The sequence below is a fragment of the Acromyrmex echinatior genome, chromosome 16, assembly GCF_024713525.1.
Source record: "Acromyrmex echinatior isolate Ae372 chromosome 16, ASM2471352v2, whole genome shotgun sequence".
In the NCBI taxonomy this organism is placed as follows: Eukaryota; Metazoa; Arthropoda; class Insecta; order Hymenoptera; family Formicidae; genus Acromyrmex; species Acromyrmex echinatior.
The window spans coordinates 103,936-121,159 of NC_141867.1; the positions used below are offsets into that span (position 1 = coordinate 103,936).

Below are 17,224 nucleotides of genomic sequence, written 5' to 3' on the forward strand. Positions count from 1 at the left end.
AATTGTGATAAGGGGAATGACTGTAATTAAAAGTTGCTCACCATGAGCATTGGAGATGTTATTATATTTCGTGTGTGCATCAGTTGATGTGATAAAAAATAATAAATTAATGGTAGATCTTATTAAAATGTTCAAAGTAAAGATGTATAAATCGATTGTTCAAAAATTTTAGTCAAAAAATTAAAATAAAAATGAATAATTTACAAGACACTATATTCTACAGTTGTCACTGACTAATGAGTCGATAATATTACAGAGTTAATTTGCCGATGATAGGGAAACAAGTGGAGACCTTTAGTATCTGTTTGTAAGTTTAAACATTTTATTTATGTTTTGATTAATAAATAAATAAAATTTCAGAACAGAAATCAATCTTTTCGTATAATGAGGTTCTTCATCCAAAATAATAACGTTTTCCCATTCGAATTCATGGCCTTCATGCACTATCTATGATCAGTTATGACTGACCGAATGGACGTGAATATACATTTATATTAAAATTAGTCAAATAAAGCATGAATTTGAAGAAAAAACTATATTTATTATTGTTTATTAAAAAAAAACATTTAAAATTTATGATATTTAAAAAAACTGATATTTAAAATGGATAATATTTAAAGATTTAAAGATATATAAAATAAATCTCAATCGTTTTAAGTTAAAGACAAAAGAAGAAATACGTAGAAGGTAGGAGAGTAAAAGGATTATTAAAAATTAGAATTATTTATTTTAAATCTCTCTTTATTTTTTGCTGTCGAATACTATGTATTTCTCACTTGATGAGAGATACCGCGTTATCAGAATTAAGTAATTTCATGCCGTATTACAGCAGCTAGATGTCGCTTGACAGGCGGGGATTAAAATTCTGTCGATTTTACTGGTAAGGCCGGTTAAAAGATTAACAGATTGTGGCGTTGGCACTCTGAAATAAAAATGTTAATTGTTGATAAAATGTTTTTCAGTGAAAATAATCTGAATTGTTATTTGGCAAAGATGCATTACATATTAGCAAAATGATGAAAAGAGAACTAGCAAATAAATATATATATATATATATATATATATATATATAAAATAATTTATAACAATTCCGGATAGATTGTATATATATTATATATATATATATATATATAATATATACATATAATCTGTGAATGAATTTGTGAATGGAATTTGTTCTTTTATAAATATAGTATAAAAAAGAAAAATCTTACGAAATTGGTGAAGGTGAAGATGGCACTTGAAAATCGAAATCGTATCTTCTCGAAATTGGCACAGACGGAGGTGGTACAGCCTGGATGTTGTATGCATAAGATTTTCCTTGAAGAGAATCCGGCGTAATTATTTCCGAGGGTTGTGGTACTTGAGGTACTTGTACAAAAATTGGATATTCCATTCGCGGTTGATAAGGGATCGGCTTAGAAGAGATGATTTGATAATTTAATTTCAGTGGTTTATAATCATAAGATTTAGATGAAACAAATTCCGTCACAGGCTTCGCAGGTTCCTGTAAATTATTTTACGGATACATATTTATTAAATAACAATATTCACTTAGATCGGAATCAGACTACGCATTGAAGATTGAGATTGAAGATTGAAAGATTGAAATTTAACCAATTCAAGCAATAAAAGCTAAAATTTCCTTGTTCTTATTAGTCAAATTTAAATCTTCAATCTCAATTTTCAATGCGTAGTCTGATTCCAGCCTTAGACATGCTTATTATGTAGTAAAATTGGAGAATAGATGTGTATATATATAGATATTATTATTATAATATGGCGGCTAGCATGCCTGAAATGTTGCACGTCATAAAAAATGGAATAATTAATTCGTGATTATTGATAATTCTTTGATGTTTAATAAGTTTGATTAAAAAGTAATGTACGTTATAATGCGCATCTAAAAAAGATGAATGTTATTATACAATAAGATATGTGTGCGTGCGCGCGCGCGTGTGTGTGTGTGTGTGTGTGTGTCATGTGTTATATACCTCAATTGAAACAGGTAGATAACGCGGTGATTGACATGGCTCGCCGTATGTAACTATTTTAACACCATTGTACGGCAATTTGAAGCCGTAAGAAAACTTTGAATGGAAACAGACGATGATAATGATGAAAAATTGTAATTTGAATACCGCCATCATCGTCACAAGGATTTACAAAATCTAAACTGATATTCCATACACCGCGCTCCTGATATAGAAGTGGTTTCGCTGAAGACAAATTCACGAAATATTTCCTGTTTAGGTATAATCACAATGATAAATCTTCAACAATAACAAAATAATAACTTTTCGTTATTACGTGTCTCGTGAGGCTGAGAAATTTAATTGAAAGGTGGAATAAGCACGTACTTTTCTTGGTGCGTGTCCATGCAGGTTTCCTCATTTCCTGTGTAATTTAAATCATCAAATCATCTTATTTACTAGATAATTATCGTTAAAAATAAAAAATGAACACCACGTATGCTAATTGTGTATCAATAAACTAATACACGTTATGAATTTATAATAAACTATATTATATATATATATAATGTATATACATATTTCATATTTTTATATATATAATTTATTTATTTATAATTATCTATTGTATATAAGATCATTTAGATTCATATTATCTTTATGATTGCAGAGAAAGAGAAAAGATCATACTTAAAAAAAGAAGAAAAATAAAAATGTGTATCGAGAGGTCTTTACATAAATCGATTTTTTTCTACTTATAGAAAGAAATTGATACGTTATTTATCAAAAACTTTATATTTTATGTGAGAGTATGTTGGAAAATAAAAAATGGATTTACAATTATTTGCATATTATTCACATTTGGATAGCCATATAAACTTAATTATATGCTCTCTCACATATACATATATATATATAAGAATAATACGAGAAAAATTGATGCTAAAAAGATTAAATTTATAATTCAATTTAGAAAAGTACCTATCAATATTGAGAAATCTCTCAAATATTAGCATTATTCTCGATTCCATGAGAATATATATTTCTTTGAAGCACATATTACAAAAGGTAAGAAGATATTCAAACTGATTGTGATAAAAAAATACTTTGATATCTATTATAGAATTTTACATTTAAAATGATATTGTCTGTATTTAAATTATAAATTATTATTTTTTTCGCTCGCAATCGTTTTGTTCAGTTCCTTATTTCATTCGTCTCGCTGTTTATAATTTATGCCACGAATGTAAATGAAATAAATCAATTCGACGTAGTTCGTGCATACGAATCGTAAATTTCATGTACGTGTTTCACGAAGAAAGAAGAGAAAAAACAAAAAAGATGTCTTGACGAAGAGAAACGCTTGAACTCGCATGGAGTGTCTTTAAATAGCCTACTGCATACTCCGAGATCCACTCTTTCTCTCGGAGATATACATTAAATATGTTTCCATCGCGGCGATCATCGTACATCACCATGTGGTGTGCTTCCCTTTTTCTGAGTGAAACACTTTATGACGTGTTGACGGTCGTGTTTTGGCCAAGGAAGTAGAAGGCAGATCATAAATCTTCTAGACGCATTTGTAAAATATAGATGGAAACCTGTTTGACCTTTAACGCAGATACATGAGCAACGCAGAATTAAGAAATGTAGGTAGGTAATTACTCAGAAATTGATAAAAATCTTTATTTCTTTTAAAAATGTTTCAACTCACTTTGGAGTCATCCTCAGCGAATGTCAAATTTATCTGCGCGACTTAGATATATCTGATTCTAATTAGTCTTTGTTTGAATTGTATTGTTTGTTGATGGTTGAAATTTATTTGAGATATATTTAAAGTTTGTTGTACAATAATCTATTAGAAAATTTTTCCAATGTTTAATTAAATTTGATTCATAAAATGTCAGAATAAAATAGAAATAAAAAATTTTGATTTGTAAAGTTATATGAAATTATACCGCGTAATTATTGCGTCATTAAAAGTATATATACATGGATAAATTGTAATTTCATGATTTTAATTGCACAGGTGCAAATTAGATTTTCTCTTAATCTTTTAAATCTCTTCCGAACACACATACATGGACCGTTGGACCACATATGTAAACACATACACACGCACACATACAATACATACATATAAAGATTTTTCTGAGTGAGAGAGAGAGAGAGAGAGCCCGATAAAATATTTTTCATACATGAATATATATATAAATATGTGTAAATAAACATAAACATAAACATGTATAAATGTTCGTAAACATATATTATATATAATATTAATTACGTATGAGATATGACCAGACGTATTCATATATGCTTCTTTCATTTGTAAAATTATTTTTTAGTGTACTAAGAATAATAATATAAAAAGTAATTTTACGAAAGAAAGAAAGATGTATATGGACATATACATAGATGTATAATTACACATGATTGTGAATATTTATAGGTATATTTATACATATTAATATACAGAGCGTTTGATAAGTAACGATAAAACTCTCGCGTAGGGATGCAGCGGATTAAATTGAGTCGAAAAAAGTCCTATCATTTTGCAATTTTCGTAATAATTAGCAAGATATCAATTACTAAAAATCATCAAATATTGGTCTTCAATAATTTTTTTACTCAAGTATTAATTTACAGAAAAATAGCAAGACAAAAATTGTTTATCTTCTTCTCATAGAATTCTACAACATGAGAAAATGCGGTATTAAAAAATTCTAAAAAAAATTCTCAGAACTCTGTGAGAAGAAAATGAACAATTTTTGTCACTTGCTGTTTTTTTTGTAAAGTTGATAGTACTCGAGTAAAAAAATTATTGGAAATCAATATTCGGTGAATAATTAATATTTTGTCAACTATTACGAAAATTGTAAAATGATAGAGGATTCTTCGACTCAGTCCGCTTTACCCCTATACGAGAGTTTTATCGTTATTTATTAAACACTCTGTTTATATATATTCATATATAAAAAATTGTTTACCAGGAGAATAAGAATGTTTGGGAACTGTATAATAAAATCAACAATTTGATTCTCGCACAATGCTATATTATCTTATAATAATAACATCACAAAGACACAGGACTGGGACTAGTGTAATATTTTGGAGAGTGTCCACGTCTTCGCGCGTTCAGAATCAATAAAGATTCATCTCGATAATCGCGAATCGTCAATAAGGCGAATCCTTTTTACGCACTTCATATCGTTCGAAAGATCATACGGTTCCACATGAGGATGACGAACGACCGTGCTTTCGGGCGACACTTTTCAGTCTGGCGAATATGCCGGACATGGGCTCGTTGTTATCATATTCCTCGTCGTCGTCGTCGCTAATTTCGTCATAATGACGAACGTAGATGTCTGAACTGTCGTTGTTTCTCAGGAAGTCATCTTCGACTTGATCTCCGTTTCCCACGATTTCTTCTCGATTGATCACGACGCTGCCAGGAACGTAATCGGGATCTGGTGGTCCTACCGGACCGCAGTCTGCTCCGCGGGTATCGTCTTCCACGTTTTTGAATGCGCCAACAGGATCTGCCGATGAGGGCCTGTTGATTGGCGCGTATCCTAGGTCTCTAAAAGCAATTATTCGCCAAAATACATATTTATCTTTGGATTAGCATTTAGTATCTCGATACTAGCTTTAATTACTGCACAAAAAACATACTCGCGTACGCAATTAGTACTGATAATGTTCATCTTTGAAAATGATGCTTGCTCAACATGTTAATTCGATACGATTAAGACCATGTTTTTAAATAGTAAACATTGGAGATTTGATTTAAACAGCGAGGTTGCGAATCTGTGTGAACAGCATTTTTTTTAATGTCAAAACGTACGTTTGATCAATCTAGAAATTAAACATGCGCCTCTCTTTGCGCCTCTGTTGCGCCAAACAAAACATATAACATGTATAATACGACAGCAAGATTCGTAAAGAATAATACGCCCGGCATAATAAATATAAGTATATACGTTGAGATATATCCAGCAAGTTGTATTGCGACGAACCTGATGAGATTTGAGTTGATCTCTGGCAAAATCACCGAATCAAAGATGTCGATCGAGATCATTTGCGAGCCGCGATTAAGTTATATACACAAAATTCTGTTCCTCTTTTGACTCACCCGTACGTAATGAAGTTCTCTTGCAGCCGTTCGGCGATCTCCTCCTGATTTATCTTCTCGCGCTCAATGGCCTCGAGCTCCGCTAATTTTGCTTCTTCGTGCTCATCGTAAGCGCCGATGATGGTAGGAGTCTGTGGCATCGGCTTCAACTCTACAATGGGTTTCTTGAGGATTTGAAGCTTTTCCTCGGGAACATCCGGCACATTTTTGCTAGATGTCGACTCGGTCGGCACGGTTCGATGACCGAATGCCAGCTTGTCTTCCGGCACGAATGCTCTCTTATTGTAGTGGACGGTACGCGGGAAGAAATTCTTATACGCTAAAGTTACTGACACCGGATCCGCTGGTAGTCGAGGATACGAATAGTCTTCGGGAAGCTCTAAAATATAAACAAACGTTACCTACATCTCACACTTGCTTATATCAATCTCATGAATAACTGGATTATGTATATATAACTCGCGGCGCGTGCTGTGTGAAATTACATTACTAGTCATTCAAGTCTGACTGATTATAATGAATATATATATATATATATATATATATATATATATATATATATATATATATATATATATATATATATATATATATACGTGGTAAACGGAAAGATTTCAGAAAAGAGGTACTGATGTACTTTCTATATATCTTATTGTTAGTTATACATATATCAAGTTAAATTGAGAGACGTACCTGCATCATCGCCAAAATCACAGGTAGATCTGCTCGATCCTTGGATCGTCTCGACGTTACTCGATCGTCCGATACCCGCGTACGCGGTCGAGCCTGCATTGGCACCTGCGTACGATCCGTATGCGGTCGAACCCGCGTTAGCACCCGAATACGATCCGTACGTGGTCGAACCCGCGTTAACACCCGAATACGATCCATACGTGGTCGAACCCGCGCCGGCACTCGCGTGCGATCCGTATCGCGTAGCCAACTTGGCTACATCGTTAGAAATATATTTGTCGAAAATACTCGCGCTCCCGCCGATTGATCCACCGGTCGCTAAACCGAGTTCCCTCAATCCAGCCTCGTCGATCTGTCCATTGAGTATTTTCACGCAAACCTTGTAAGGAATAGGAGGGCCGCATTTGATTTTACCAGGATATGCAGGCGTCACTTTGGTGGTCACCTGGAATTTACTGCTAGGCGGGCTCGGGTAACACAGATCGCCAATCGGTGGAAAACTGTCAACGAATGTTGAAAGTTGAAATTGTGAAATAAGAATAATATAATGGTGAAATCATGATACGAGGAATACACGCGGTATGAAATACCTGGGCACGACTTTTCCTTCAATATTAGAGGATAGGAGATCGCGAACCTCCAGAGATTCGGAATGACTCTTTCCACATCCGCAATTGGAAGTAACTCTATCCGAGACAAAAGTGAAGGGTGAGTGACCGTTGCTTCCGCCAATCGGTCCTCCAAGAATTCCGATGGAAGACGAGGACCTTGAAGAGCTACTGCTGCTGCTGCTGCTGCTGCTGCTGCTACTGCTGCTGCTGCTGCTGCTAAACGGTCCATCGATATATGATTTATATTTGGGAATAGATGCCAGGTTTTCAGACTGCCACCGATCCGTTCCCACGGACAATCTTCCAACCGCTTCGCGTGCCACTGCAGCTTCGTTGATTGCTTCCGGCGACGCGTAGAACAGCGGTTTTTGCACCTTCGCTGATTTCACCACTATTTCCCCGCATTTGCACGCGTTAGTGCCTAAAGAATCAAAAGAGATATGAGCATGACATATAGAAGAGTCTTTTTTTTTCCTCAAAGAATTCCAACTCGACGTATCGATAGGAATGATTAACGAATAAATTTTGAATGTAATCAACGTACCTGAGCCTAAATGTCCACACGTATATTCTGATTTGCATGACCGGATGATGACTATCGTCAGGAGCAAGGCTGCTCCTAGGCTCAGAAAGGACCTCATATCTGTCTCCAACGATAGTACTCTCTCTTTCTCCTTCTTCTCGATCCTCTTCTTCTTCTTGACCTTATATTTATATGATAAGCCGCCAGGCTCTTTAGCGAGCGCGGCGATTTTGCAATCGATCAACAATGATTGTTTGGACGACTTGAATATGCCTGAATACTTCCTGTTGCAACGTTTATGCGAAGAATTTGTTGTGGTTTTATTGTCACTTCCTGAATTCACACGTTCGAATAAACTGCGTATGAAAAGGCTCGTTTTATATATGTATATATAGTTTCATGGCGCGTTCACTCATTGCAAAGATAATCATCCGTTTTGTTGTAGAGGAAACGCGCGAATCGTCTTGAGTGATTTAATTTTATTTCCGTATTTATGTTTATTAACGATAAACAAAACGGAGAGCTGCCAAGATGAGAATGAATAATGCACACGAATGAAAGAAATTTCCATGAATGATAAAGAAACGGGTCAAGATCATTAATCTTACGGCCCCGCGCAGTCTTCTTTTTTCTAGTTTTTAATATCTATTCATATACTGTTTTTATTCATCAATGCGATAAAACCTAACGTTAAAGACTTAAGATAATATCGGGAAAATATTTCAGGATGATTTCATAATATTGTATCACGAGAAAGAAGCTGATGGAAAGAATTTCTTGTAAAATATACGATATTATAAAATATTTCATTTTCCACACACACACGCACGCATGTACGTATATGATACAAAATATTTCGAAAATTATTTCATAGTTGTATAGTGTTGTTAAAAGAGTGTTTGAAAGAATTTGTATATCATTTGCATTCTCTTTCGACGAATTTATTTAAAGAATTGATACAATTTATGATTTTGATATAAAAATTTCAAATATAGAAAGTCTCAAAATCAAATTATATAGTAGAAAATAATTGCAGACATAACAAGTGCTTGCTCGATTACGTGATCATCTTCAAAATGTAGACGATGGACAAACATCAGCGTTTATTTTTAATTAATTAAAAAACGAACTACAATTAAAAAACGACGAAAGTTTTGGCTAGATTATTATTAAATTTATAAATTAAAAGAAGAAATTGTAAACACAATAAATTCGGATGAAAGTTCGGTTGCAAGAAAGAAAGGAAGGAAAAGGAGTTGTACATATGATGCAAAAGGAACTCCGGTATTTAATTTATGCTCATAAAAGTAAATTTTGATCATGTATTAATTTTACTTTTTTGCAGTTTGCAAGATTCCAAGTTCTACAAAAATTATTATCGAATGGACGAAGATCTTTTTGAGAAACTATTAATCTGTATCACTTTTCACATATGCAAAAAAAAAAAGGTACTGTATATGTGCGTCACGTTGTAAGGTGAATTTGTAATATTTCTCTTTAATATATCTTTATATTAAAATGTAAATGTAAAATGTTTTTTCTTTTTGCAGTGTGCATATAGTTTCCAACATTTTCATGGAATATTCCTGAAACATTGAAAGCAATAATAATCGATGAGCTCCAAGATGAATATATTAAAGTATATGTTTTCCAAAATCTGTTTATAATTTGTTAATATGATTATTATTATTATTATTCTATTATTATTATTATTATTACTATTATTGTATTATATTTATTGAACAAAAATTATTTCAATTACTTACATAAATGATATTAAAGAAGAAAATTTACATCGACCTATTCAAAATTGTTTTCTATTTTCCAAAACTTCAATAGGCCCTTATCTGGCCAATGCAATTTGGTTTAAAAAATTAAATAAGATAATCGAATTCTTGATATAAATAAAAACGTGAAAAAATATTTCAGTGTCCAAATAGTAAGGAATAAATAATAAATTTAAAATAAATAAAAAAAAAATAATTTTAAAGATAAAAAATTATTTTAAATCGTTTAATAATTATTTAATTATTAATTGTTCATCTTATTATTATTTTATTTTTTAATTATTTACTGTCATTTTATTATTATATTATTTATTTATATATTTTTATCAATTATTTAATTATTAAAATTATTTTAAATTATTTATTATTTTATCTATTTTAAAAGCAATTACTATTATTTATTTTATCATTATTTATTTACTTACCTTATTATGTTATCCTTCTTTTTCCTGCTTTTTATTATCTTTTCTTATGTGTTTATAAATATTAATTTATGTATATTTATTTTTCTAAATTTTTCTACATTTACAAATGTAACAATATAATATTCTTTAATATTATTCAATGCATTCTCTAATTTCAGGCATTATGCTTTTCTTGAAGTTGCCATTAAAATAATATCAATCATCAAATCTTATATCATATTTTTTCATCTATAATTTGTTTTATTATTGACGCTACAAACTTCCAAGCCCGAGTCAATCGGATTTTTCTTCACTAAAGATGAAAGAATTACTTATTTATTTAAGGGCTTATTTAAAGACTGAACTATTTTTTCAACAGAATAATCATTTTCAATTAAAGTTCTTCGACATTTCGAAGAACTCGTATTGCAAAGAAAATTACATAATGATGATGAAGTCTTGGCTGAAGATTCGTCAGAAAAATTTTGAGACAGTGTCAATTAAATATTTTCCCATTGTGTATTTTCATTTAGAGATGTGAATTCTAGTTTTGTCAATCATCGTCAAACATCTTCAAGAATTTCATCATCCATATTTTGATTTATCACTTCTGAAGTATAAATCTAGAGATGAAATGCTTGAAACAGTTTAAAATAAATGATAAGAATAAACATAAAATCTTTGAATATGCACGTTAACATTTTGTCTGATTATTATATACTACTCAATTGTTTTTTATTCTTGCTTTCACTTATTCTTGTGGAGATACTTTTATGTGGAATAAAATGTTCTTCTAAAAATATAAGCATCACAAAAATATCAAAGATTTGAATTAAGAATATAAAATGGAAAAATGAGATTAGACTGGAATGAGAGAGTGAAATTATGAAAAATTAAGTTAAGAATATTTAGATCATCTGTCCCGCTTCCTTTTTTCATGGAATTTTTCCGATTCTTTCTTTTTTTATTTTCGATATTAAAACTATTTCTTAAGGAATGCAATTTATTTATATAATATATTCTTTAATTTCTGTATTTGAACATATTTTTTGTACTTAATTATTTACTCGTTTTAGGGCTTCATTGCGTAAATGCTTATTATGGTAATTTGGATTTTTAACAGCATATGTATAATGTAAGATGCCGTCAATTGTCTACCCGATTACGTAGACAATTACCCCATATTTTCAATATTTTTTTTGTTATTATGCATACAAGGAAACAAGAATGAAATCGTGTATAAAAATTGTATGTATGTATGTACATAGAGAAATGAGAAATCATGCATGTCAGTATGCAACGCTCAATGCATGAACGTATTCTCTAGCAAGTCTAGCATGCTCAGAGCAGGCACGACTGCATGCATGTATGTCATTCAAGAAATCGAGAGGATCGTGTGATTCTATCTTAAGAGGACTAGCGACATTCAATAAGACTCGAATTAAAAGAGCTTTGTTAAAATTATATTACAAATGCTATAAATACATCATTTACACAATATGCACGCACGCACGCACGCACGCACGCACGCACGCACGCACGCACGCACACACATACGCAGAGATTGTCTCTCTTTAATATGTTATATTAATTGTAAATAAGCAAATTCGGTCGATGTGCTATATACAATCTCACGCGCGCGATCTTTCTACATACAATTTTCAGACAGCATATAACAATTTCTCATTTATTGAAGAAATCTGACGCCCGTTGTCGCTGCGGAGGTAGATTAAGTAAATTATCGGTGAGTACAGGTCCTTGTATCCGCGTGGCATTAATTTCCGACTTTTGAGAGATGATTTCTTTAGCCAGTACGTTCGCACGTGGTGTATTAGGTGTTCTGATACCTCCTACAGATGGAGTCCTAGACGATGGCGTTCGTCGAGGAGATGGCGTATTCGATATGCGCAGTTTCTGAGTCGCTAGTCTTCTTGCCGCGGGAGACATAGTGCTCAGCCGATCTATAGTTGATCTCGGTGATGGACTGGAAAGAATATTAATAAATTGTCCTCATAAATCCTCATAAATTTTTTTCACAAGTACATTATACATTTATTTCATTCGGCAATATTCATTTCGTGAAATTTATATAACATATAAATAACTTACGTGGCTAATGATCTCCTGGCAGCTTCCAAGGCTTTATTTTTTCGATCCCTGTGTCTCTCGCCAGCCTTCTCAGCTAACTGCAATGCCAATTGTTCTCTTTTCGGTGGTTCCGCTATTCTGAAAGACGGTCCCTGACTCGTCCTCAGTAATGGTGTGTCACCACCGTCCAATCGGAAGGGTGTCCCCTCGATCTGACCCCATGTCATCAACGGACTTTCGCATTCTCCTGGTCTTGGACTTGGCGTAGCCACGAAACTAAAACCATTCACTCGTGGCGTAGCATTTCTGACAACCTCTTTGCCATCTACTCCAATCTTGCCATCGTTAGCTCTAGATTGTGACTTGGCGAGTTCGTCGATGGTCTCTTTATTTTGTTGCTCGTTAAACGGATTTGTTCGTAATCTCGTATTTTCATGCATTATAGTTTGTTTCTTCTTAGCCAATTCTATTTTCTCTCCCGCTGTAAGGTCCACTCCATCAGGAATGTACATAATATAATTTTTATTCTTGTAAGTCCAACTGTCCACCTGTTTGGGTCTGAGATTGGATCCTTGGATAGCTGGGACATCAGGTGTGGTGGTGGAGGATCCGTCGATAGCTAGCCAAGCTTTCGACTTGTCTTCTGCCTCATAAAGCCAGGCATACTTGAGCTTACGTTTATTTTCAGCCTCAATCATCATCTCTTCGAAACTAGCATTATCCTCGCTTGTATGATTACTCAAATAATCATCGAGACCGATCTTACTTTCAGTATCATTTCTATTTACGGACTCGACGATGTCTGATTTTTGAGACGATGCCTCGGTGGTGGGCGGCGATTCGGCTGACTCAGTTCTACGCAGCGGAGTTTCGAAAGTCGCTGGACTGACTGGTCTTTCAGTGACAGGTCGGCCAGAGCTATACTTTGCGTACAACTCTCTCATTCTGTTCATATCATTCTGCTCTAAAGCTTCTAAATACTGATTTTGTGCCTGTAGCTTTTCCAAGTGCGGAAAGAAATCTTTTTGTATAATGTCACTCATTTTTTCAATATATGTATCTTCATCTAAAATCTTTGGTTGTACATTTTTACTCTTCTTGACAGATCCAATAGGCTTTTTGAATACAGTTAAGTCCTTGATATTTTTAGCGGCTTCAAGAGCTTTAGAACCCGGGCTGTCCGTAATGGAATCTATGAAGGAGTAAAATTGATATGAAATATGATAGAAATGACAAAAAAAGACAAATGATTTGGAAAAGTTCGCTGCTTGAGAAATTTTTATTTTGGAAAATAAAAAAATTTCTTAGAGTTTTATTTGATTTGTTTGTAAAATCAAATAGGAGGAAGGATGAGTTACGTTCGGTACTTACTCATTTTGATTAGCGCTGAGTAGAATCTAGTCAATCAACACGGGTGTGATTGAGGTTATGTAACAGAATTCGTCTCAATGATCACTATAAGCTTGAATATGAAGCACTTGATAGTGTAGAAAATATTTATTTATTGCAAATCTCTGTCGAATGCAATCCGTGCATATCACATCACGTTTCATTTCTTTTCTATAACGAAGATACTTTTTGTCTTTTTAAGATTATTTATAATGTAATAACTTTACTATCTCGTATGTACGTATGTACTCTGCACAAGTATACACATTGTACATGATATGATGATCGTGTGTATGACATATATGTGCATATATATATATATATATACCACTAACCATCATCATCCATCGTATGTACGTACGTACGTATATACTTATGTTAGTACTGCTTAGTACTATACTATATTATGTATGTATGTACATACGTGCAACCCATACGTACATATATACATATGCATTGCTTAAGATCCTCTAAAATTTGGCATATAAATATACGTATATTTGGGCGTGAGGAAAGATTGGGAAAGATGAAAGAAAACAAAGATGCCACGCAAGTGCAAAAATAATCAGCTAATTACTTGATTGTACGAGTAATGTTACCGACGTATGATATGCAACGCACAGCTGCTCTCAGTTCTCACTAGTTCTCACTGCTCTCACTGCTCTCACTGCTCTCAGTGTCACGTGTCGCCATCTCGCCCTGTCCGAGTCGTTTCGCGTAAAGCAAGTTGGAAAGCGACAATTGAAAAGCTAAAAAAATAAAAATTATAAATGTATTTCACATTTAAAGATACACATGAAATAAATGATGTAAGCTTGCTTAAAAAGTTTATTTTGGATGTAATTCGCCTGGTAAGTAGTAAGTAGAAAAAAAATATGTACATATAGACACATCACGCGCGCGCGCGCGCACGTGCATGTGCATGTATAACGAATAATGCATTTCATTTTTATTACAATGCACTTATAAGAATGAACATTAGGCGCATTATAAGCAGCTGTAGTTAATTCTGTTGTAGTTAAATCTAATATTATCTCGAGATAATATAATATGGATTTGAACGCCTAAAACGAGTACAAAGTACAAGTACTACGAGTCCGAATAGAGAATTAACTTGTTAATACATAGCTAGAGGATCGAGGGGCTACAACTAACAACATCCTGCAGCGTGAATATACCGTGATACGGCCCTGAATCCCTGGCCACTAGTCTCCGATGACCGGTCTCCGGTTGCCGCGGGCGCGGTGATATTTTGGTCCAGCTGGGGCTGCTGGGAGTGCTATAGGACGGGATACGCGTGAGAGCAAGAGCGAGAACGAGAGCGAGAGTGAAAGGGAGAGATATCGTTTGTGCGCATCTTCTCGACGTGGCGCGCCCACCCGGCCCACCACCCGCTCGTTCGCTCGCGACGCGAGACGCGAGACGCGAGTCGCGAACTGCGAGCAAAGTGATCCGATCCGATCCGAGGCGAAGCCCCGAGATGTTGGAGTTGGAGGGCCACGTTGACAGACATATGAGGATTCCAGCGGCGAGATAGGATATGCGCGATGCGAGTCGACTACGAGACCACAACTATCGCCAAATTACGCGTCACCTAATTCCCGTTTCCTCTTTTCTTCACAATATCTCCCATCTGCAGATTTCGCAATTGTTGAACCGATTCGCCAGAAAAGTCATTCGATTTACATTTTTTATAATTAAGTATATTAACGATAATACTTTTTCCGAAACTTTATAGAAACAATTGATGCACATTTTATAGAAAGAATTGGTAGGGTTCGCTGTCGCACAATTGCAGCTATAGCGAGCTAACGTTGCAATTAAATTCGACGCGAAAGCGTATATATATATATATATATACTTATATATCAAACTTTGCTAACGCGTAATAAATTATTCGATATCGCAGCGAAATCTCTCTCAAAAATTCTTGTCGAGTACAGTTCGTCGTAGGAACACGCGCGGATATGCTGTTCAAGTGAAATAGAATCCTTCATTGTGCAGGCAACTGCGATTTACCGTTACATGCAAACAATTTATCATTTATAGCGAAATTATTTGCAGATTTGACAAAATTATTGTTAACGGATAAAAAATAAAAATTCTAAATGTTTTCCATACAACAACGAGCATTTCTCTCGTTACAATAAAAATCTCAAAGCATAAATTTAATTGTGATGAAATCGAGCGAGTTTCCATTTTTTTTTTTAAAGCATACCTCTTACAAAATTGACATTTCCCGATATAATAAGTTTCTTTGAAAATGAAGTCTTGTTTACACCGAGCATTTGATACGCGTATTAACTATATAATAACTGATGTAAACTAAGATTAAGAGTTATTATTATTTCTCACCGGATATATACCATTAATAATAACAAGAAGCCACGGTTATTTCACACGAGCACGTATATCAATAATAATCGTAATAGTCACACAACTTATTGTAACTAATAAAACGCGTGCTTGGCTAACGTTAACATTTCTTCACATTTCTATCAACGTTTCCACGATGCATTGTTTCGCAGTAAAATGATTGTGTTAAGATTTTATTGCAATTATGTAAATGCCGCCATGATTGATTCCCAACTCTTAAGGCCTTATAGACCTTAAATAAGTGCAACCTTGGAAAAATTAAAATTACAAAATGCGATTTTAAGTAAGTAAAGAAAAAATTAAGAGCAAAAAGCAACAAAATAAATTCAACTTAAACCAAGGTATACATATTAACACTTCCAAGGTAAAGGAAAGATACACACATACAACATTTCTTCGCGCGCGCGTGTACAGTATACATACTCGTATATATAGAGTGTTAGGCATATAGAACAACAAAAATAAGTCAAAAAGTTCTAATAAACATAAATTCGAAAACGAACGGTTGCCAAGATATCTCTTAGTCTTTGTGTTTAAACAATACATTTTCAAACAAGCTCGTTTTGAAAGAGTGAGAGCGTCTTTCTTGAGAAGATGTAAAGCTTGTTTAGATATGGAACACTTCGAACATGTACTTTAGAAATAATAAAAATAAATAAGAATAATTAAAAAATAAACAATAAATGCATTACATTATTAATAAGTCGATTTGAAGGAAATGTATTGTTCAAAGATAAAGATCAAGAGATATCTTGGCAACCATTCGTTTTCGAACTTATGTTTATTAGGACTTTTGGACTTAATTTTTGTTGTTCTATATCAGGTTTGTCTAATTTGAACTCCAAAGCTAAAACGCAAAACTAATATTGATGCAAAAAATTCAATGTGGGCAAGATTTTGAGAATTGTAAAGTGTTGATAAGTGTCACTCGGTGTATCAACACTTTACAGTCTCTGAAATACGCACATTGAGTGGAATTTAAATTGGACAAGCCTGATATAGAACAACAAAAATTAAAAAATTAAGTCCAAAAGTCTGTTCTATATGCTCTTAAAGTCTGATCGCGCGCGCGCGCGCGTGTGTGTGTGTGTGTATATATATATATAATATGTACGAAATATTTATATTTGTCGAATATAAATATTAAGTACGTACATGATATTTTACGAATGCCAAAGCAGATGTTCAAAAAAGGAAGAAGACGGACGTGTCTATCGGCGAGAGAATGAAAACTACCCAAGCAAA

General features: G+C 33.6%; 3 protein-coding genes and 1 long non-coding RNA gene across 5 annotated transcripts; 1 reads left to right on the forward strand and 3 right to left on the reverse strand.

Annotated features, from left to right (window-relative positions):
- Positions 1–754: 754 nt before the first annotated feature.
- Positions 755–2,186, reverse strand: LOC105151975 (uncharacterized). The gene is made up of 3 exons (XM_011065980.2): positions 1,995–2,186; positions 1,215–1,507; positions 755–922 (listed from the first exon to the last, which is right to left on the reverse strand). Exons 1-3 carry the CDS (start codon positions 2,148–2,150, stop codon positions 814–816), a joined length of 558 nt encoding a protein of 185 aa, XP_011064282.2. The 5' UTR covers positions 2,151–2,186; the 3' UTR covers positions 755–813.
- A 1,184-nt stretch (positions 2,187–3,370) lies between these two features.
- LOC147907008 (uncharacterized) lies at positions 3,371–11,279 on the forward strand. 2 transcript variants are annotated; one of them, XR_015547751.1, is made up of 3 exons: positions 8,798–9,219; positions 9,281–9,383; positions 9,486–11,279. It is a non-coding gene; the product is annotated as an uncharacterized LOC147907008 (long non-coding RNA). The 2 variants fall into 2 exon arrangements; XR_015547752.1 differs by lacking the exons at positions 8,798–9,219; positions 9,486–11,279 and adding an exon at positions 3,371–3,626 and having other exon boundaries at positions 9,281–9,326.
- Positions 3,647–8,501, reverse strand: LOC105151960 (hypothetical protein). Its single transcript, XM_011065958.2, has 5 exons — positions 7,957–8,501; positions 7,392–7,833; positions 6,802–7,301; positions 6,109–6,487; positions 3,647–5,556 (listed from the first exon to the last, which is right to left on the reverse strand). Exons 1-5 carry the CDS (start codon positions 8,051–8,053, stop codon positions 5,196–5,198), a joined length of 1,779 nt encoding a protein of 592 aa, XP_011064260.1. The 5' UTR covers positions 8,054–8,501; the 3' UTR covers positions 3,647–5,195.
- A 288-nt stretch (positions 11,280–11,567) lies between the features above and the next one.
- LOC105151958 (ess-2 splicing factor homolog) lies at positions 11,568–13,978 on the reverse strand. Its single transcript, XM_011065957.2, has 3 exons — positions 13,586–13,978; positions 12,236–13,406; positions 11,568–12,110 (listed from the first exon to the last, which is right to left on the reverse strand). The coding sequence occupies exons 1-3, from the start codon at positions 13,587–13,589 to the stop codon at positions 11,810–11,812; spliced, it is 1,476 nt and encodes a 491-aa protein (XP_011064259.1). The 5' UTR covers positions 13,590–13,978; the 3' UTR covers positions 11,568–11,809.
- Between the last annotated feature and the right edge of the window lie 3,246 nt (positions 13,979–17,224).

Bases quoted from the DNA above. Each gene is read 5' to 3' on its own strand.
- LOC105151975 (XM_011065980.2), bottom strand. From the start codon at position 2,150: ATGATGGCGGTATTCAAATTACAATTTTTCATCATTATCATCGTCTGT. The intron at 1,508-1,994 runs GTATATAACACA...AATAATTTACAG, and splicing joins ATCTACCTGTTTCAATTGAG to GAACCTGCGAAGCCTGTGAC. The intron at 923-1,214 runs GTAAGATTTTTC...TTTTTATTTCAG, and splicing joins TCTTCACCTTCACCAATTTC to AGTGCCAACGCCACAATCTG.
- LOC105151960 (XM_011065958.2), bottom strand. From the start codon at position 8,053: ATGAGGTCCTTTCTGAGCCTAGGAGCAGCCTTGCTCCTGACGATAGTC. The intron at 7,834-7,956 runs GTACGTTGATTA...TTGATTCTTTAG, and splicing joins GTGTGGACATTTAGGCTCAG to GCACTAACGCGTGCAAATGC. The intron at 7,302-7,391 runs GTATTTCATACC...ATTCGTTGACAG, and splicing joins GAAGGAAAAGTCGTGCCCAG to TTTTCCACCGATTGGCGATC.
- LOC105151958 (XM_011065957.2), bottom strand. The intron at 12,111-12,235 runs GTAAGTTATTTA...TATTCTTTCCAG, and splicing joins GCCAGGAGATCATTAGCCAC to TCCATCACCGAGATCAACTA.